Consider the following 22,240-nt stretch of genomic DNA (forward strand, 5'->3'; position numbering starts at 1 on the left):
GTGAAGTAATCATTTATGGGAATAGGGTTCACTCAGGAAAATGCCTGCCGAATAAATGACAAAAAAGTTTGTACTGACTAAATCTATCACAGTTTTAATGCTATGGTTTGTTTTACTGGACATTAACTTATTTTGGGAAATGGTTTCTTAGTCCAAAGGAAGAAAATAGAGAATATTAAAATTCTGATGTCAAAATGTTTTATCATAATTACTATACTAAGTTTGATTTTTTATAACCAAAAAAATGGAAGATATTTTAAAGGGAACATTAATGGATTTTTTTGTTTGCTAATTGGCAATATCGACAAATTGGAAAAAATGGAGCTTAATATTGATTGGTAATAATTGATGGGCAGATTTATGTTCAAAAGACTATTGACTGTTGGACAGAGGACAAAAAGGATCCTTACTGTGCCTGGTCCTAGTACTAACCTCTGGAGAGGAGGAAAGGTAATAGTGTGGGTAGTTCAATTCATCAGAACTGTATCACAGTTGTAGCAGTACCAGGATACAATGCATCTTAAAGGTACATCATAATAAAAAGAATTTGTATGTAATGCAATGAAGCTACAATATAAATGAGAATTGAATATAAATAAACTAATAAATGATCAAGGTGTTCATCATGGCAAATAATTAATTAATAATAACAAAACATAAGGACTGCTGACTTGTTCAACAACAAACCTATTTCTCCATAACACTATGTAAAATTTAAGTTCATACATCGTCATGTATGCATAAATGTCTGACTTATTTCTTCGCTTGTTTGAGTAGTAAAACTTTCGGAGTTAAATAAGGAGTCAACGCTGATCAGCAAATGAATAATACTACGTCATGTTTTATGTACAGGTCAGGTGTACGGTATTACTGTGTACAGGTCAGGTGTACGGTAATACCGTACACCTGACCTGTACCCAGAAATTCCGTACCCCTGACCTGTACACAGTAATACCGGACACCTGACCTGTACACAGTAATACCGGACACCTGACCTGTACACAGTAATACGGGACACCTGACCTGTACACAGTAATACAGTACACCTGACCTGTACACAGTAATCCGGTACACCTGACCTGTACACAGTAATCCGGTACACCTGACCTGTACACAGAAATACCGTACACCTGACCTGTACCCAGAAATTCCGTACCCCTGACCTGTACACAGTAATACCGGACACCTGACCTGTACATAGTAATACCGTACACCTGACCTGTATACAGTAATACCGTACACCTTACCTGTACACAGTAATACCGTACCCCTGCCCTGTACACAGTAATACCGTACAGGTCAGGTGTACGGTATTTCTGTGTACAGGTCAGGTGTACGGTATTACTGTGTACAGGTATAATATTTGTATGAAAATCCTGAACCCAGAATGTTCTATATACTGTACACAGATGCACAAATCCTGACCCAAGGATGTTAATTGGAAGTATGCAGATAATTCCAGGATACGTATGTATATGCAAGTATACAAATCCTACTGCAGATGTGTATGTGCAAATATGAAAGTCATGACCCTAAAATGTGTATATGCATGCAAGCATACAACTAATATGGCAAGCTTTTCATAAGCAAGTATGAATGTCATTACTCCAGGAGTTTTTATATGCGAGTATACAGAGTCTGACCCCCTGTTGCTTCTTCTCCATCCTCTCTGAGACAGTCACCAATGAACATCCAGCATTTGTTAGCATACGTCTCTGGGTTCTCCCTGAGGATTGATACATGCTTTGGTGTCTCCCAGCACTCAGACTGGATGTGTAGCTTGAGCTTGTCCCTTCTGTATGTGACTATCTCCTCAACATCTGTGTGTGGAATGATCTTGTCAGCACGGGAGTACAAGTACAACTGAGGCCATCGCGCCTTGTCCTCCTTTATAAACTCAAATACGGAATAGGGGCTAATGGTGATGCCACTGGATCTATTGAATAGTCTTGACAAAAACAGATAGATCCTCAAGAAGAATAAATATGTCACCATGCCTACAAAGTAGGCAATTTTCATGAAACCTGAATTGCCAGTAGAGATTGCAAAGGCTTGGGCGGCTCTGAAAATTCTGCGTTTTCCTGGTGCACTGTCGACAATAGATCCCTTCACTTTCAACTTTGAGTATTTCCTGCCCTCTACGGAGTGTAAAATTCTGGAGATTTCTGAGTAGACAAAAGCGCCATTGTTGCTGAAGATATGAAAGAAGACAGGACTCTCCTCCAAGTTAAAGTCACTGATCAAATCCAGTACTCTAATCCCTATTCCGTGGAGGAGATGAGGCTTGAAGAAGGTGATTTCTTGAGGTGGAATGTAACGGATAGTTATACACCTGAATAGAAAATAAAAAATACACATAACTTTAATTTTAAAATTTGCTTACTGAATAGTTATCTTAAAATATCAAGATCTACACTTTTAAGCATCAGTATTTATTTCTAAAAGATGCATTATTCTGATTTTCTTACTGTAACCTGCAAGTACTGCACACACAAATGACATAAATAAAGTTCATATTAGATAAAGATTTTTGTTTTTTGTTGGAAAACTGGGCAATAGCTTACATAAATTTATACCTTCCATTAGAATTCATATTATATAAGAATATTATAGATACACATATTTTTCCATTGTATGTATTGTGTAAATCCCACATAAAAAAAGTCTTGACTAATGAAAATGGGCAATCCACACAAAAATATATCATAATTCCAATTCATCTACAGTTATTTTCCTATAAAAGGAGGAGTATCATAGATGAACAAGAATTTTCAACTACTATCACAACATTTCACTTATATGCAAGAATTTCTTCAGGCAAATCCTTAACTTTTTTTTCTATTTTTAATTTCCCATTAATAAGAGATACAATGGGTTCTCAGAAAGTAGGCGAATATCACAAGGAAAGCATAAGTCATGGACTCAAAATGACAAACATCCGAGTCCCATAATCACTGTGCATGTAGAGCCTGTAGGCTATATCACTAGGCCTACTACTGTTTTGAAATATTAATTGATTTACATAACATGATGCTTCATCATTGTTCCATATTATTTGACAAGCTATGACACATATGATGGACATATATGATTCTATGTTTTAGATTATTGAATATTTTACTGTATGTTTCACATTCAAATAAAAGAAAAGCATTATGTGTACTTTTAAACTGACCATCATGTTTTAATGGAATAGCAGTTTATTTTATGAATAATGTCCACAAATTAATGTATCAAATAATGTATATTAGACACCAATATTCGATTTTAAAATTGCATTTTAGTTTCTTTTAAAGGACCCCAATGGAAATAAGCTTTCAGCTTTTTGGGTTATCCTAGGTAAAAATTCTAATCTTTTGATCACAATGTTCATGTTGTTATTTTAAGGTACAAGTTTAATGTAATGTACTCTGTGATATTTATGTATTGTAATATGCCTATTTTATCTGATTAAATATTATTATTATAAATATTTTACAACTATATGAATCGATGACATCATGTGTGTAGGGGTGCGGTGTATAGTATTGTAGAGCACTCTACATGTAATGATGTATATAAGTTATACATTATTTTACACCATAAATGTTTTCATTTCTTTGTTCCTTGTTAGCATCTGCCTTCTGTGACATACTGGTAGCCTTACAGCATTAACTTGCATGACTACTTTGTGCAACAGCGCTGCACACGAACATACTTAAGATGCATACTTAAAGTCTAACGGGCAAGGTCAGCGGAAGACAAAGTACACACCTATTTTGCTCGTATATTTTGCTGTACTTTGCAAGATACTGGTCCTTGCAACCTGCCCAGCCGATAAGAATGACAACAGGTTCAACGTTCTCCCCGGTCACATTAACGAAATCGTGCAACAAGTCCGCATCGTCATCATCGAAAACATCTCCTGAAGTCGGGGTAGGAAATGTTATGTGGTAGTCAAGTTCTAAATCGTCCTCACTTTTCTCCATGTTGGATTTGTATATAACCGGAAATGATAACGCGTAATTTGATTCGCGGAGACACGTTATTCTTGACCAATGAGAAATGATGTTACAAAATCAAGAAACCAATATGGCCGTGTAGCAACAAATATCAACAACGTTGAGGTGAAAATTTCAATAATACGAGAATTTCATGTTCAAAATGAGGATTTACATGTTTTCAGAGATGTAAACTTTTAGATACCACCTGAGATTTTGAGTAGTGTTACAGGACGTTACAAAACACACAAAAGGATACAATAATTTGAGTTACCGCATTACAGAAGTTCCAACTGAGTGAATGTTTTTAAAACTGAACCAAAATTGAACACTGAATTTTGTGACAGAATAAGAAAGATGGGATCGGCAAAACAGCAGTCGGCTATTTCAAAAGTGATGAACCTTCTTCAAGAATGGGACAAAGGAAGCAAAGCAGTGAGAGGGAGGATTCTTAAAGACTTCATTTCACAGAATCAAAACAAGACTGGCCCTGAGCTGGAACAGGAGTTTGCTCAAGCTGCTAGTCTGTTTCTTGCCAGATTAACAGCATGGCTACGACTTACGTATCCTTTTTGTCTGGTGCCATGGGAAATTTGCACTGACATGTCACAATGAAGGTGACACTAAAGAGTATTAATAATTGTGTATGTTTTGATGTCTAATTGAATAAAACCTGTCTTGCGTGCCCCTGTGATCAGACCCTACAACAACCCTACTACAAGACAATTTTTTATATATATATTGCATTGTCAGAGTTATGAATCGGTCCTGTGCCAACAAATGTAGCAAAATCAAAAGTGTCCAATCTGTTAGATTGCATATAATTAATGCCTCAAATGAGTAGCCTAAAAATAATGCATAATTGATGAAATATGGAATCTTTACTAATAAAATGACCCTTTCAGAAATTTACCAAGTCTGTCTTGCAATAAAAAAAGACATGACTGCTGTGACAGATCATGTATATTGTTATCTCAATGATCTGTTCCTATATATGGCCTGCATTGCCAAATATAGTATTTCTATTGATACCACATTGTTTACTACAAATTCTATATACAATCTCAGACCTATATCGAAAGAAAGATGAAATTTCCATTATGGTGTCAATTAAGATTTTGATTGCCCACGCTATGTAAACTTGATAATATAACAACATTTTACGCAGAGTTTAATTAACTTCAAGTCAGATTGGATATCAACAGAAATAGCATGTAATACAAACCAGCATATGGAAGCTGTCAAATAATGCTAAAAATGCCCTGGTGTGATTCACACCGGACTTGCTCCATTACAAGGCATATGGGGTCAATTTAATACCCAGCCGAGGAGGAATTAATTTCAGTACTACCCTGAATATTCTAACACTCAGTGTTCTTTCAACATGTTTTACAAAACCTTGATCATTTTAATACCTCTGTATTCTGACATTCTGGTTTCTTCTAAATAACAAGTTGTGTCCAAGTCTAACTCACTAAGAAGTGTAGGTAAGTGACACAGAACTGTTCTACACCTACATGTACCAATGTCACCGGAGCAGTATCAATATACAGGCCCACAACAAGGCTTTAAAAGTTACAGACATTAGACTAATGAAACCATGCAGATTGGGTACCTAGATCATAGACTCACACACACATGTTTTGGAAGATCGCTCCAATTTTTTTATTTAGATAATATGTATATGTACACTAACGTGTGTAACAGTGATGCTTTAACTCACATCAGATATATGATCGGGACCAGTCTGAACGACCAGTTACGGGCAATATCAATATTCCTATCAGCTTCAAGTGGGTAAGTTCTGCAAAAGGTTTTTGAAAATCTATGAGAAGTATCATTACCTAGGTACGGTAATTTCTGTTGTGAGAAGCAGCAGAGCTCCCTGAGACTTAGCCTATTGATACATGTTTTCCAGATAACATTAAGTAAGTCTTCTGCAAAGTGCAAAAGTCATTGACAACAAGATCCTTTCTACTGATGTATACAGGCTCGGAGATCAAAATCTTATAAAGACACTCATTGACTTATCAATTTATTTGATTTGTCAGAAATTTATTTTTTAACTCTTTCTTTTAGCATAGTATTGAGAGTTGTTTAAATTCAGTGATATCGTTTACAGATTTTGAAAAAATGGTATGAATTCTTATTGGCTTTCATTCAAACAAGTGAATGTAAAATAGTTCTTATTCAAATCAATTTTAAATGAGGTCAGTGCTTGCTATAATAAATGTTATACCACTGCATTCCTTTTTTCAGACACAAGTTTATGGCAGAGTTTCTTGAAGTTGGAGGAGTTTTAACACTACTTGAGATAATTGGCTTAAAGCAGGCAAAAGAAGCAGACAAACTTGAAGCTCTCAAATGTTTACAGGCCATAGCCAATGCTGGTCGAAAATACAAGGAACTCATCTGTGAAAGTTATGGTAGGCATCAAGTGTAATGATGAATTTGGGTAATTTCTCTAAAATTTATCAGATACATTGTGCAGAGGAATGTCATTTTCCAGGTCTTCTGGACTGACAATTCAGTTTACATCTTTCACATAATAAGTGCACCACCACTGCTACAATATTAAGCATGCTGCTACAAAATGTAGCTTTTCTGAGTATAACATGGTTATAATTGTTTCCCTCATTTAATGTCACTGAATACCTCATTAACCTGTCTAACCTCAATCTAACCAAAGATTCCCACAGTGAAACATATAATCATTTTTCTAAGACTGGGATTTTGGTAATTTTTTTAAAGTGCACTGTAAGTTTATTAGGTCAAATTCAACTTTTAAGATATCAGGACCAACAAAATATTCCAACAGTTGAATTTTTAATGGTGACAAAAATATAGCAATGAACTCACAACCTCAGGTGTTACACTTGGTATGAACACTTGGTTCCTGAATTGAATGTTTTAGTGTCAGAACTTGTCAAGAAATTTCTATTTTAAAGCAAATTAGTTATTGAAGAATAGAAACAGAAATTTTGCTGAGCTCTTTAATAATTAACGATGTTCTTATTTATTCCATCAGGTATCCGGGCAGTGGCTGAATGTCTGGCCAAGTCAAAGACAGAGGAGACTCAGGATGCTTGTAGAAACCTGCTGCTGATGTTGGCTCAGGGAAATCCAAAGTTCCAGACACAGGTGTACAAGGGACTTATTGCCCTTCTTCCATGTAGTTCTCCAAAGGCCCAGCAGATGGCAGCACAATCACTACGTACTGTACAGGTACGGTATGAAAAAAAATGTCCTCATAAAAATCTTGGTTCTGAAAATATGAAGTTGTTTGAACGGCTTATACTATTACTCCTTTATTTAATTGGCTGTACATGTTGAAATTTAATATGCATCTATATACTAAAATGACTTAATTAACCCATGCTGGCCAAGCTTTCAAATTCTTCATGTCAACATCTAAAGATTTTGCGAATGTACTTACACTTCTAAATTGACATGATGAAATTAAATACCATAATTTTAGATGTTATGTAATTAATTAATGGAATTTTAGCGAAAATCAACATGTAGGGAATTTCTTTGGTGGCAAATATAAAAAGAATTATGGTGCAAAAAACCCCCCAAAAAAAGAGTTTTTCTCCGGTATATGTAAACTTGGTAAGTATGTTCACTTGATACACCCTCATGAGATGTCACGTGCTCCTACACAAAGTTAGGGAAGAATTACAAACTTATACTGTGAAGACTATTTCAATAATTACTTAATTTGGTGTTGTTGTTTTTTTTCAGATAGAAAACACTTTGCAATCAGATTGAAGATTTCTTGTTATCATTGTGTGTAGAATTTTAGACTGAACTGTTTATTTCTTTTAGCCGATAGTTCAGACTGCCAATGTCAGTATAGTGGAGCCTCTTCTCAACCTGCTAAAGACACTGCACCTAGAGGTCCAGTTTGAAGGTATGATATATCTTTGACTGTTCTGAAATAGATACTGTCCAGAAACAAATTAAGTACCTTTCTCAATGGTTATTGCTCATACCAGAAACAATAAATAACTTGATAGTTAATTTACTGATAATTTACCGAGAATATTTTGAAATATTCTATAAGTGAGTAGTGATAGGGAAAGCTTTTCATAAAGAAGGGTCACATGCAAGTGATTAATATGGTTGCGATGGGTATATAAGAGTATTTGTAAAAAAAATAATGGTGACCTTTTCAATTATTTGGCTTCTTCTAATGCAAAAATGGAATTGATCAGACCGCTTATAATGAGAATATAGTTGAATGAATGAATCAGTTTGAATGAATGAACGAATGCAAGGACTCAAGGAGAAACACATGTAGGTAGTTTATTCATACAGTCTTGATTCCATTGGTCTTGGTATACAGCCAATCCAGCCTGAGAGGACTACCGAAATAATTACCAAGCTCCTCTTTTTTTTATCTTAGCAACCTGTCAATGTACATTTATTGTATATTCATTTAGGAGTTGAACTGATCAAGGAGTTGATGGCCTATGATGAGGTAGCAGATCTCTTACAAAAAGGTTTGGTTGGCCTGTTGCACCCATCCAAAGAGGACACCATCCGGCGACCAGAGATACTTGAAGGTAAGCACATCTTGCTTTACATCTTTACTTATTCCAAACTGGTACTACCAGAAGGGCCTATATAGGTTTTCACTCCATTCATCAGTCAGTGCATCACATTGTATGTGAATATGGCTTGGGATGACAAAGTATTGCGTACCAAGAATGGGTCTCGCATTCTACTATATTCAAGTTATGTCCCTTTGTTCACGCCTTGCATTCCTTTGTACGGGGAATATCTCATATATACTCTGTCACCTACAATTGCCATATTTTGTATGTTAGTACATGTACCTCTTGAGATGGAAGACTATTGTGTAATGAAACCAGGTGTCATGTTCCTGTTTATGCAGAGTCATTGCCCTTTACTCACTTTTGATACCAAAGTTTGTCCAGAATAAAGGAATTATGGATGGTCACAATACTTTGCCTTGTTATTATAAATAAACATTCTCTGTGTCAACCTCCAGACACTATGGTTGTCCATGATAAACCTACTGGAGACAATATATATACCAGGGGTACACAATAGCCACAAGGTTGTAGCTAGTATAAATTGTTTGTTGACAGACCCAGACGTACCCAAGATAAATGCCCCACTGCCGGTATATGTACAGCAGGCTGCTGCTGCCAAGACTATTGGGTAAGTTGTGAGTCAATCACATTGTACATTACACTTAATATAAAACAGTTATGGCTATGGTTCAACGGAACTAACTTTGTAACAGAGAGGACTAGTGATAATGTCTTGATCAGTAATTGATTGTAATCTGAGATATTTTTGATGGGATTGTATTTTGGTCACCAATCTTGTCAAGGTAAGACAAATGCTTTCACCTCTGATTTTGACTTTGATACAAATAAAAGATTTAGATTTATTTCTGTCACAGCAAGTGTTGTCATTAACAATTTGATTATAGAATTAGTCCAATATGGAAAGTTTTACATACTCATACAGGGGTGTACAATTTCAAGTTTAGAGTACTTACCCACAGGCAGATTTTGAAACTAATCTAAAAGTGAAAGTGTTGACTACAGCCCTGAAATAATATCTTCTAGACCCAGGCATCATATCAGGCTAGTAGAATAGTACACCCCTGTCATAAAGTGGATCTGTTTGCTACACATATAACCATTCTGCTAAAAGATGAGTTCTTTCTGATTTTGATATTTTACAAACTGAAACCTTAAATGTAGAGTTTCATCTTTATCGAGGTGGTTTCATTTTGAATTTAAAATGTTGTTGTTTTTAACAGAATTCTTGAAAGGGAGTCAAATGAAATTGCAGAAAAGTTGATACAGGTATTATATTATCTTATATGTTAACCATCATAAATTATTTAGCTCCTATACCAATGGAGGCTGAACAGTTATTTGATGATAATCTGTTGATTAAATTCATTTCTTCCAAAATGTAGATTACAGTATCTTAAATCAACTTGCAGGTGCAAAAAATGTTTAGAAGATTTATATTGTCACAAACAATTCATAAGATAATAGACTTTGGATATCAAGTTTTGATATTGCGTCCAGCACATCAATGGCTGAGCCACATAAGTACTTCCATCCTTGCCAAGTCTGCCTATTTATAACGGAGACTTTCACACTCACGTTTAAATTTTGAAATCAGCAGAATTGTCTTCATCTTGATTTTTAATATTATTATATTTTATTTGTATTTCAGTAATAGGGTTTTATGTGTATAATGTTTCAATTACAGCTGAAAGTGACCCACAATTTGTTGTATGCAATGGGGAACATGGACCACGCTGACAGTCAGAGACAGTCTAGCATGTCTCTGGAGGTAGGTGTTACTACACACATCTCTACATTTACTGTGATATACTGTACACTCCGACAGTCTAGGATGTCACTGGAGGTAGGTGTAACTACACACATCTCTACATTTACTGTGATATACTGTACACTCCGACAGTCTAGGATGTCACTGGAGGTAGGTGTTACTACACACATCTCTACATTTACTGTGATATACTGTACACTCCGACAGTCTAGGATGTCACTGGAGGTATGTGTAACTACACACATCTCTACATTTACTGTGATATACTGTACACTCCGACAGTCTAGCATGTCACTGGAGGTAGGTGTTACTACACACATCTCTACATTTACTGTGATATACTGTACACTCCGACAGTCTAGCATGTCACTGGAGGTAGGTGTTACTACACACATCTCTACATTTACTGTGATATACTGTACACTCCGACAGTCTAGCATGTCACTGGAGGTAGGTGTTACTACACACATCTCTACATTTACTGTGATATACTGTACACTCCGACAGTCTAGCATGTCACTGGAGGTAGGTGTTACTACACACATCTCTACATTTACTGTGATATACTGTACACTCCGACAGTCTAGCATGTCACTGGAGGTAGGTGTTACTACACACATCTCTACATTTACTGTGATATACTGTACACTCCGACAGTCTAGCATGTCACTGGAGGTAGGTGTTACTACACACATCTCTACATTTACTGTGATATACTGTACACTCCGACAGTCTAGCATGTCACTGGAGGTAGGTGTTACTACACACATCTCTACATTTACTGTGATATACTGTACACTCCGACAGTCTAGCATGTCACTGGAGGTAGGTGTTACTACACACATCTCTACATTTACTGTGATATACTGTACACTCCGACAGTCTAGCATGTCACTGGAGGTAGGTGTTACTACACACATCTCTACATTTACTGTGATATACTGTACACTCCGACAGTCTAGCATGTCACTGGAGGTAGGTGTTACTACACACATCTCTACATTTACTGTGATATACTGTACACTCCGACAGTCTAGCATGTCACTGGAGGTAGGTGTTACTACACACATCTCTACATTTACTGTGATATACTGTACACTCCGACAGTCTAGCATGTCACTGGAGGTAGGTGTTACTACACACATCTCTACATTTACTGTGATATACTGTACACTCCGACAGTCTAGCATGTCACTGGAGGTAGGTGTTACTACACACATCTCTACATTTACTGTGATATACTGTACACTCCGACAGTCTAGCATGTCACTGGAGGTAGGTGTTACTACACACATCTCTACATTTACTGTGATATACTGTACACTCCGACAGTCTAGCATGTCACTGGAGGTAGGTGTTACTACACACATCTCTACATTTACTGTGATATACTGTACACTCCGACAGTCTAGCATGTCACTGGAGGTAGGTGTTACTACACACATCTCTACATTTACTGTGATATACTGTACACTCCGACAGTCTAGCATGTCACTGGAGGTAGGTGTTACTACACACATCTCTACATTTACTGTGATATACTGTACACTCCGACAGTCTAGCATGTCACTGGAGGTAGGTGTTACTACACACATCTCTACATTTACTGTGATATACTGTACACTCCGACAGTCTAGCATGTCACTGGAGGTAGGTGTTACTACACACATCTCTACATTTACTGTGATATACTGTACACTCCGACAGTCTAGCATGTCACTGGAGGTAGGTGTTACTACACACATCTCTACATTTACTGTGATATACTGTACACTCCGACAGTCTAGCATGTCACTGGAGGTAGGTGTTACTACACACATCTCTACATTTACTGTGATATACTGTACACTCCGACAGTCTAGCATGTCACTGGAGGTAGGTGTTACTACACACATCTCTACATTTACTGTGATATACTGTACACTCCGACAGTCTAGCATGTCACTGGAGGTAGGTGTTACTACACACATCTCTACATTTACTGTGATATACTGTACACTCCGACAGTCTAGCATGTCACTGGAGGTAGGTGTTACTACACACATCTCTACATTTACTGTGATATACTGTACACTCCGACAGTCTAGCATGTCACTGGAGGTAGGTGTTACTACACACATCTCTACATTTACTGTGATATACTGTACACTCCGACAGTCTAGCATGTCACTGGAGGTAGGTGTTACTACACACATCTCTACATTTACTGTGATATACTGTACACTCCGACAGTCTAGCATGTCACTGGAGGTAGGTGTTACTACACACATCTCTACATTTACTGTGATATACTGTACACTCCGACAGTCTAGCATGTCACTGGAGGTAGGTGTTACTACACACATCTCTACATTTACTGTGATATACTGTACACTCCGACAGTCTAGCATGTCACTGGAGGTAGGTGTTACTACACACATCTCTACATTTACTGTGATATACTGAACACTCCGACAGTCTAGCATGTCACTGGAGGTAGGTGTTACTACACACATCTCTACATTTACTGTGATATACTGTACACTCCGACAGTCTAGCATGGCACCAGAGATGAGTGTTACTCAGTAATATGATCTTATAACATTTATTATAATATACAGAAAATTACAACAGTCTAGCGGTCTTGAATGTCACAGTTAAGCATGTCACTGGAATAAGGTGTTGCTATCCCTATAGAATCTCTCTGGGAGAATGTTACAGATCTTGAATGAAACACATGTAAAAAGAATTTATCCAAATTTAATATTAATAAAATATGTAAAGATAATAAAAACTAGGAACAAATACCCACAACTGTCTCCTTATTTCCTAGTACCTGTGTCGGACATTCCCAATCGTGGATGAGAATGTGCGGGAAGCTATGGGAGAAGCCTTGTATAATATCTTCATGGTAAGTTTACTGATACTGTTTAGTTACATGGTTAGTTTACTGATAATGTATAGTTACATGGTAAGTTTACTGATAATGTATAGTTACATGGTTAGTTTACTGATAATGTTTAGTTACACGGTTAGTTTTCTGATACTGTATAGTTACATGGTTAGTTTACTGATAATGTATAGTTACATGGTAAGTTTACTGATAATGTATAGTTACATGGTAAGTCTACTGATAATGTATAGTTACATGGTAAGTTAACTGATAATGTTTAGTTACATGGTTAGTTTACTGATAATGTATAGTTTCATGGTTAGTTTACTGATAATGTTTAGTTACATGGTTAGTCTACTGATAATGTATAGTTACATGGTAAGTTAACTGATAATGTTTAGTTACATGGTTAGTTTACTGATAATGTATAGTTTCATGGTAAGTTTACTGATAATGTAAAGTTACATGGTTAGTTTACTGATAATGTATAGTTTCATGGTAAGTTTACTGATAATGTAAAGTTACATGGTTAGTTTACTGATAATGTATAGTTTCATGGTAAGTTTACTGATAATGTAAAGTTACATGGTTAGTTTACTGATAATGTATAGTTTCATGGTTAGTTTACTGATAATGTTTAGTTACATGGTTAGTCTACTGATAATGTATAGTTACATGGTAAGTTAACTGATAATGTTTAGTTACATGGTTAGTTTACTGATAATGCATAATTACATGGTAAGTTAACTGATAATGCATAATTACATGGTAAGTTTACTGATAATGTATAGTTACATGGTTAGTTTACTGATAATGTATAGTTTCATGGTAAGTTTACTGATAATGTAAAGTTACATGGTTAGTTTACTGATAATGTATAGTTGCATGGTTAGTTTACTGATAATGTATAGTTACATGGTAAGTTTTCTGATAATGTTTAGTTACATGGTTAGTTTACTGATAATGCATAATTACATGGTAAGTTAACTGATAATGCATAATTACATCGTAAGTTTACTGATAATGTATAATTACATGGTAAGTTTACTGATAATGTATAGTTACATGGTAAGTTTACTGATAATGTATAGTTACATGGTAAGTCTACTGATAATGTATAGTTACATGGTAAGTTTACTGATAATGTATAGTTACATTGTTAGTTTACTGATAATGTATAGTTGCATGGTTAGTTTACTGATAATGTATAGTTACATGGTAAGTCTACTGATAATGTATAGTTACATGGTAAGTTTACTGATAATGTATAATTACATGGTAAGTTTACTGATAATGTATGATTATATGGTAAGTTTACTGATAATGTATAATTACATGGTAAGTTTACTTATAATGTATGATTACATGGTAAGTTTACTGATAATTTATAATTACATGGTAAGTTTACTGATAATGTATGATTACATGGTAAGTTTACTGATAATGTATAATTACATGCTATGTTATAATGACATTGCTCTGGTAGAGTTTTTCTCATGAGTTGAATTTATTGACTCAAATTGTGAAAGACTCAAAACGATTCACATAAAGTTAATGAAAATGTCAATCCTGAGTGGTAATTCATTGAGAAATATAAATACCAATTTATTAAAATCAGTAAATGATCGTTTATGAAATATAAAATCTGGGGCTTTTATTTCTTACAGTCCAACCCGGAGTCATTGTACATGAATATGACTCACATCCAGGCTGATGTGTTGGTGTCCAACAAAGTCAACATTCCCAACGGTAGGTGCTGAGTGTAGAATGTGACACTTTTATATTTAACAAGGTTTTCATTTTGCACAAATTTTACAACAGCTTGTTCCTACATGAGTTTGGATAGTATTCGCATGTTATTTTTTAAATCAAGGAGGTATACCTGATCTTTCCTCCATTTTGGGAAAGAAAAGCAATTTTGCTATGGGAAGCAGTCTAGCTGTATTCTGCTGTAAAACTAGGCAAAATTAGATCACTGTTTTAAGGGGTGCTCGTTGTCATTACATAATTGGCATGACTGTTTCATAAGAAATAGCCTTGTTAACTTAAAGAAGCTTTGTTTCATGAGATTTCATAAATTTTCTTACTGGGATATCAAAATTTTAAAACAGTTCCACACAAAAAAAATAACTTGTAAACTGTTCGGTAATATTTTCTTACTTGAATTATTTATTTAGGACACACTTGAAGCATACAAACAAACTGTACTTATGATAAAAAACAATTGATTATATTTGAAATTGTGTTAATATGCTGTATTTATTCTGTTATTACAGTGGTTGAAACAGTAGACTGAGACCTGGTTTACATGCAGACACGTTATGAACATTGGCTGTGAACAACTGTATAAACTCTCTGTCCATTCTCCGTCTGTGGGGTCCAGGTTACTGTGGATCTTCGGCTGAGAGGGAAACTGGACCTATATGACATTGACAGTTATACAAATGGAACCTTGTCAGTCCAGCATTGTAGTTTGGACACTCTGGTTTTCCACAAACATCTGGAGTTACCGAAAAATTCAAGGATGTGGAATATGATAAAATTAACTTTATGTTTGTTATTAAGGCCCACGTAAGAAATATTTGAATTATTGGATTCATTAAGATCCGTCATATCCTGGGTCAACAGGAAGGAGTGCAGCTGTGATATATTGGAATGTGATGGATTACTGGCTTGATCAATTTGTTACAGTAATCTTAAAACTGAGGACACTTTGAGACTTTTCTTTAATGACATTTGGATTTAATCCATATATAAACACTTAATACTAAATTGTAAATAAAGTATCTAGTGAATTCTAAATTGTAAATAAAATATCTAGTTCATTAAAATTTTGAATTTTTGTTAATTGGGTTGCCTCCCTTGTTCCAGCGTTCAAAGGATGGATGCTGCCACAACATTTAACACCACAAGGCCAATATTAAAGTCTAAAAAGTTTGTACACAAAAAATATATTTGACAGAATATTTAGGGGAATGGGCTGTCTATTATACACACACATTGATTGTGTCATAGCCCGTTTTGGGATGGTTCTACCTATATATACAAAGCCCTTTAATTTGTTAGGCCTAATACGGTTACCCAACCACCTGGATTCAGCGCTGCTGATAGACAGACACTTCAGTTCCTAAAACCGCCATTTCATATAATACTTTCATTTCTAATCACATGTGACATTTAACGGCCGACAAAAAAACAACAACCTACAAATGCCAGCACTATAAACGTGATCCGAAATGACAGTTTTTATAAAGACGGAACAATTTTGGTGTGAAAGGTTCCTGAACTCGGGGCATGTATTACTATTGAAGACAAATCTGGGGAATACTTTTTCTTTCGAGAAGAAATTATAACTCGGACCTAATGCATTATGTACATTGATATCGGTACAAGTAATCATGTTGCCAAGAGAGTAAACACGATGATCTCATGGGAAGAGAACTGCGGGATTTCCTGCATGCATCGGAATTCCAAGTGTTACGCTCTCTTAAGTGCTCTGCACCCCTTGATTAGGCACTGACAATATTGTAGGCTACCTTGTGAATGATACATGTACACTAGCATGATCGTTGGATGTACATCAAAGCAATCGCGCAACAGCGTAACGGTAAAATCGTCCGGTTTTGACGTTAGGTGTCGCTCCTCTGTAATCTTCAAAAGACATGTATCAGTCAAAGCGATTGGTGATTTTTCCTACCTGGAACCAATAAAAAGTCTAGCCGCGTACCTTGGATTTTGTCATGATATGAAGTATGATTTGTGGTTAACGTAAAAAGGAGAGTTCAGAAGAAAACATTTTTTTATCGCGTTAATTGATACATTTACTGGCCACAACAAGTACACCAAGACTGACCATACTTTTCTCAATTTCAATATGACAATTTATATATGCATGTCTTTATTTGTGTAAGATGTGTATAAACTATCTAACAAGTGATGATTAGTTAAATCTGCTATAATGTAAGCCTGTGATATGAGTGATGTCTGTAGTGCTTTTTATTGGTTTACTCTTATTAAAACAAAGTGATTCATGTGACGTAGCCCAGTGAGGATTTGATTGGTGTCGGGTATAAAAACCAGACAAATTGCTGGGCTGATTCTTGTCCTTTGCAGATAACAGAGGAACTACACCCAAGACACAAGATACACGAATTTTTATTCAACGTCGCATATATATAGTAATACACATTTGAACCGTAGTGCTTCTTCCTCTGTCGATCGTTTGGATCCAAAAAGAAATGACAAGGACAAACAGTTTGCAGGTAGTTACAAGGTTAGTTAAGACATGACAAGGACAGTGTGCAGGTAGTTACAAGGTTAGTTGAGACATGACAGGCGGATAAACAATAAAGGTACAAAAAAGCAAAACAGCACATAAGTAATCACAGAAAGGTAGTATTTGAAGTTAAATTTATAAACTGGATGCAAATATACATGTTTAACCAACTTCAAGGGCGCTTCATCAAAGACATCATACTAGTCTGGTTGTTTCAGCTGCAATGTATCGCATAAAGAGAATTCGATTTTGTTATTAGTATCTGCAGAAACGATATGTGTATCGGGATATGTCCCTTGGCGTTCGAAGGTTTGGTATACCTGATATGTGTATCGGGATATGTCCCTTGGCGTTCGAAGGTGTGGTATACCTGATATGTGTATCGGGATATATATATGTCTCTTGGCGTTCGAAGGTGTGATATACCTGATATGTGTATCGGGATATGTCCCTTGGCGTTCGAAGGGTTAATATACCTGATATGGATAGGTTTATGTCCCAGCGCAACAAAAAATATGATATAAGACGATCATTATCGAACTAATATCATATCGAGTATCTGGTGAGCCATTGAGTTGTTTACAAACTAACTGCCTGATAGAAAATAACATATATTTATTTCAAACCCCAAAAATCCATTGTTGTCCTTTTTATTTTAGTGTATGTTAATAACACATCCATCCTCTATATCCAGGGGTTACGCTCACTTTCGCATCTCTGCACCGCTGGAATATGTCATCGCAAAATTGAAGGCACGCAGCTAGCTATTTGATTGGTGTCAGGTTAATATTCCGACCAATCACTAGGCTGACGTTTGTTGAAGATTACAGAGGAGCGACGCTCGACTTCAAAGCCAGAAAGTTTTACCGTTACGCGACCGCGATTTTCTTTTGATATACATCAAAGGTCCAACTAGTCTTCTCGTCAAGGTTCTGCACGCTGAGCCTTCAAATTTGCTATGACATATTCCAGGGGTGAAGAGAGCAAAAGTGAGCGTAACCCCTGGATATCGAGGATGTAACACATCTGAATATTTGTATTCCGCCCATAACTGCTGTTATTGACAATACATCTCTTTACCGCAAATCCGTGTCGTATCGTGAAGAGGAACTGCCATAAACCCAGATCTTGATTCCTTAAATGAGTTGTCAAAAATGGTCAGCTGATCTAAATGCTGACAAGACAAATATTTTGTTAGCCCCTGGTGTTAGAGACTATTCGATGGAGGTATTTTGAATTACCGTTTGTCGATAAAGTATTAACTTTTAGTAATCAACTCCTGGGGATACATTTGAACGCTAAAGATGTGTGGGGTGAACATTTATTAACGATAAACACATATGTCAGGAAGAAAACATGCTTTTAGGACTCAAAAGAATATGCTCAAATGAGACACTTTGTTAAATGTTATTCTCTTTTACATATTTTTGAATACTGTTGTGTATTTATGAGATTGTGGCTCAATCACATGAATTGAGATGTTAGAAAAATGTCTACGTGAAGCTGCTCGTATTATCACAGGTCTGCGATTTGATGGAAGGAATTTTTCTATTTCGAATTTGGTTCAGAAAAAAAACCCATTCAGAAAGGCGAAAAAAGACAGGAAACTTAAGTCATTGTACAAAATAAATCATGGTATAGCGCCAAACTTCCCAAATAATGTTCTATCAATGTAAAAGATATCACATAAGAAATTTCCATGATTCAGCTACTGTAATACCCAACTTTAGACTTGCTAATGGAAATTCATCTTCTATGCATCCTGTGTTACGTTATTGGAATACCATTGATATTTCTGTAGACTTTCGAAATTGTTACAACAAACCAAAGGCCTTCTCCACAATAATGATGCATTGATAATACTTGAGTATGAAAGTCGGTCTGCATGCAATAAAAAATGATTTCTGTGACATACGCCAACTTGGAGGATTTTCAATTATCTTGAACGATAATGCTCTTCTTTACATTCCCCAAATTCCATTTTTTCCAAGTTCTTTTGATATGTCACTAAGTATTAAACGTGTCTATTTTCTTTTCTTCACGTGTCAAAACTGTGCTGTGATCTATTTCCTAGAATGCCCTGGCATAAAGCCAGACAGGTGCTCATAGGTGCACATTATTATACTTTCTGATACTTACGTTTTACAACAAACCTTCAACGAAACTCTAGCCCAAATAAAGTGTGTATATTGCATTATTTACAGCAGACGGGTACGCAGGGTGAAGTTATAAAATACAGTTTATACTAATTTTGAACTATTTGTGATAGGAGTTATATTCCACGCTAATAAAACTCATATTCAAAATATGTTTAGTACTATCACTACCTCTCATGATGCTGTCATATCTCAGCGGTCAAAATACATGTGACACTGTTAACGTACGTATCACTATAGAGTTAGTGGTTACAAAACACCGGAGAGTCACACGTGATTAGAGTCATACATATTTATGCGGTAAACGGAACATTTAATACAATTCATTTCAGTTTAAACCATATTTTATTCATGTCAATAAATATGTACATAGATATTTCATTCTGATGATTGGGAAACAAGTACATACCGACTAGATGTCTGGTTTAATAGACATTTCATTCTGATGATTGGGAAACAAGTACATACTGACTAGATGTCTGGTTTAATAGACATTTCATTCTAATGATTGGGAAACAAGTATACACTGACTAGATGTCTGGTTTAATAGACATTTCATTCTGATGATTGGGAAACATGTACATACTGACTAGATGTCTGGTTTAATAGACATTTCATTTTGATGCTTGGGAAACAAGTACATACTGACTAGATGTCTGGTTTAATAAACAAGGATTATCGTCAAAGTGAAGGAGAGAGTCATGAGTTTTAGTATAATTAAAAATGTACACACGAGGACGTATTTGCGCACTTAAATATCAGTTAAATCAGTTAAAATCTATTGGCCTTGGTTAATCTCAAATTTGACTGGCCGCTGCCATTTCCAATGGTATTATGTTTTTGATCAGACTGGAACACTGACAGTAACATGAAGACAGGCTATTTTTGTACTAGAGTCTTGCTTCATTTCAAGGTCGAGATTTCAACACAGACCCCTAAGTGTAACACATGGTAACATTGTTGTACGAAACTAACCGATTTTCTCATCTCCCAAAGGCAATTCAATTCAGTTCCCGTGTAAAATAAGTGCTTTTTTCGGATTTCAAAGTAGTCATAACGCGCATGTATTGGGCGGTAACAGAGCTCTTCTTTAAAATTATTTTAACTAATGGCATTTTTTTTTTTCAGAACGTTATATTCAAAGATGTCGTACTAATCACAGAATTTAATCGCCCACTTCTGTTAAATGATGAATAATGGATATTCGTAAATTTCGTCTTTGATCATGAAAAAAAAGAATTTACATGGCTTTTTTGTATAACAGAGACCTCACACGAAAACAACTTTAGATAATGGGAATATTAATAACCGTTTCAAAGAAATGTTTGTCAGTACGATTTAATCTGAAGTGAACAAGCCTATTAAAATAACTGTTTTATGAGTAAATAATTGGTTCATTAGTGGTAAACTAGTTCGTTTAATCGATAGCTGCCTTTTAGCACTACAACGCTAACGAGGTATATATGTTTTAAGGTTAAGGCTTGTGAAATACTGTCATATTAATATGAAGCGAACGGTACCATTAGCATTAATTATTACGAAAAAAATACATAAAGATGATAAATTTGATTATCAACAACTAACATATGTATACCTACGTACGCAGTAAATATCGTTATCTGATGTTAGAAAGACACACTTTTACATACATGCACTTTTTAATTATACTGACATTTCTTACGTTCACACGGAAATCTACGAATACAATCTGAAAAGTCATTTTCCTGGGATTGACATTTTAGGATAAAAGCGTCAAAAGCAATTTCATGGGGAATGTTTTGTTTCAATCTAATAAAGGTGGCATAGTTTAAGACAATTTAAGACAACTAAAGAGCATTTTTTTCGTGTGATTTAAACACAGCTTACATAGAGTTTCATTCACTCATTTCTATCCTGAGATGGACGAAACACTTTGCTTTCTGCGATTGTCTCTGTTTATTAAATCCAAGACAATCCATGATAACGATACATAACACATTCCTCTTGTTTAATTGGTTAGAATCCTAAGCTGTCTGAAGATAGGAACACATTCCTCCTGTTTAATTGGTTAGAATACTAAGCTGTCTGAAGATAGGAACACATTCCTCTTGTTTGATTGGTCAGAATCCTAAGCTGTCTGAAGATAGGAACACATTCCTCCTGTTTAATTGGTTAGAATCCTAAGCTGTCTGAGGATTGGAACACATTCCTCTTGTTTGATTGGTTAGAATACTAAGCTGTCTGAAGATAGGAACACATTCCTCCTGTTTAATTGGTTAGAATCCTAAGCTGTCTGAGGATTGGAACACATTCCTCTTGTTTGATTGGTCAGAATCCTAAGCTGTCTGAAGATAGGAACACATTCTGTCTGTTTGATTGGTTAGGATCCTAAACTGTCTGAGGTTGGAACACATTCCTTTTGTTTGATGATTAGGATCCTAAACTGTCTGAGGATTGGACCACATTCTGTCTGTTTGATTGGTTAGAATCATAAGCTGTCTGAGGATTGAAACACATTCTGTCTATTTGATTGGTTAGAATCCTAAACTATGAGGATTGGAACACATTCATCTTGTTTGGTTGGTTAGAATGCTAAGCCGTCTGAAGATTGGCGCTTTTTGGCTTC

General features: G+C 35.7%; 2 protein-coding genes across 4 annotated transcripts; one reads left to right on the top strand and one right to left on the bottom strand.

Moving 5' to 3' along the window:
• Positions 1–1,603: 1,603 nt before the first annotated feature.
• LOC110456198 (transmembrane protein 53-like) lies at positions 1,604–4,041 on the bottom strand. Its single transcript, XM_021506777.1, has 2 exons — positions 3,754–4,041; positions 1,604–2,332 (listed from the first exon to the last, which is right to left on the bottom strand). The coding sequence occupies exons 1-2, from the start codon at positions 3,966–3,968 to the stop codon at positions 1,618–1,620; spliced, it is 930 nt and encodes a 309-aa protein (XP_021362452.1). The 5' UTR covers positions 3,969–4,041; the 3' UTR covers positions 1,604–1,617.
• A 7-nt stretch (positions 4,042–4,048) lies between these two features.
• Positions 4,049–16,023, top strand: LOC110456197 (uncharacterized protein C1orf228 homolog). 3 transcript variants are annotated; one of them, XM_021506775.1, is made up of 12 exons: positions 4,051–4,543; positions 5,709–5,777; positions 6,240–6,406; positions 7,009–7,205; positions 7,809–7,893; positions 8,426–8,548; positions 9,098–9,170; positions 9,784–9,829; positions 10,248–10,331; positions 13,144–13,221; positions 14,871–14,952; positions 15,480–16,023. In XM_021506775.1, exons 1-12 carry the CDS (start codon positions 4,338–4,340, stop codon positions 15,497–15,499), a joined length of 1,230 nt encoding a protein of 409 aa, XP_021362450.1. In that variant the 5' UTR covers positions 4,051–4,337; the 3' UTR covers positions 15,500–16,023. The 3 variants fall into 3 exon arrangements, 2 of the variants coding, with proteins under 2 accessions (XP_021362451.1, XP_021362450.1); XM_021506776.1 differs by lacking the exon at positions 13,144–13,221 and having other exon boundaries at positions 4,049–4,543; XR_002463563.1 differs by lacking the exons at positions 4,051–4,543; positions 5,709–5,777; positions 6,240–6,406; ... (5 more) ...; positions 10,248–10,331; positions 15,480–16,023 and adding an exon at positions 10,338–12,806 and having other exon boundaries at positions 14,871–14,884.
• The last annotated feature ends 6,217 nt before the right edge of the window (positions 16,024–22,240 follow it).

This window comes from Mizuhopecten yessoensis, unplaced genomic scaffold (assembly GCF_002113885.1).
Source record: "Mizuhopecten yessoensis strain PY_sf001 unplaced genomic scaffold, ASM211388v2 scaffold8561, whole genome shotgun sequence".
In the NCBI taxonomy this organism is placed as follows: Eukaryota; Metazoa; Mollusca; class Bivalvia; order Pectinida; family Pectinidae; genus Mizuhopecten; species Mizuhopecten yessoensis.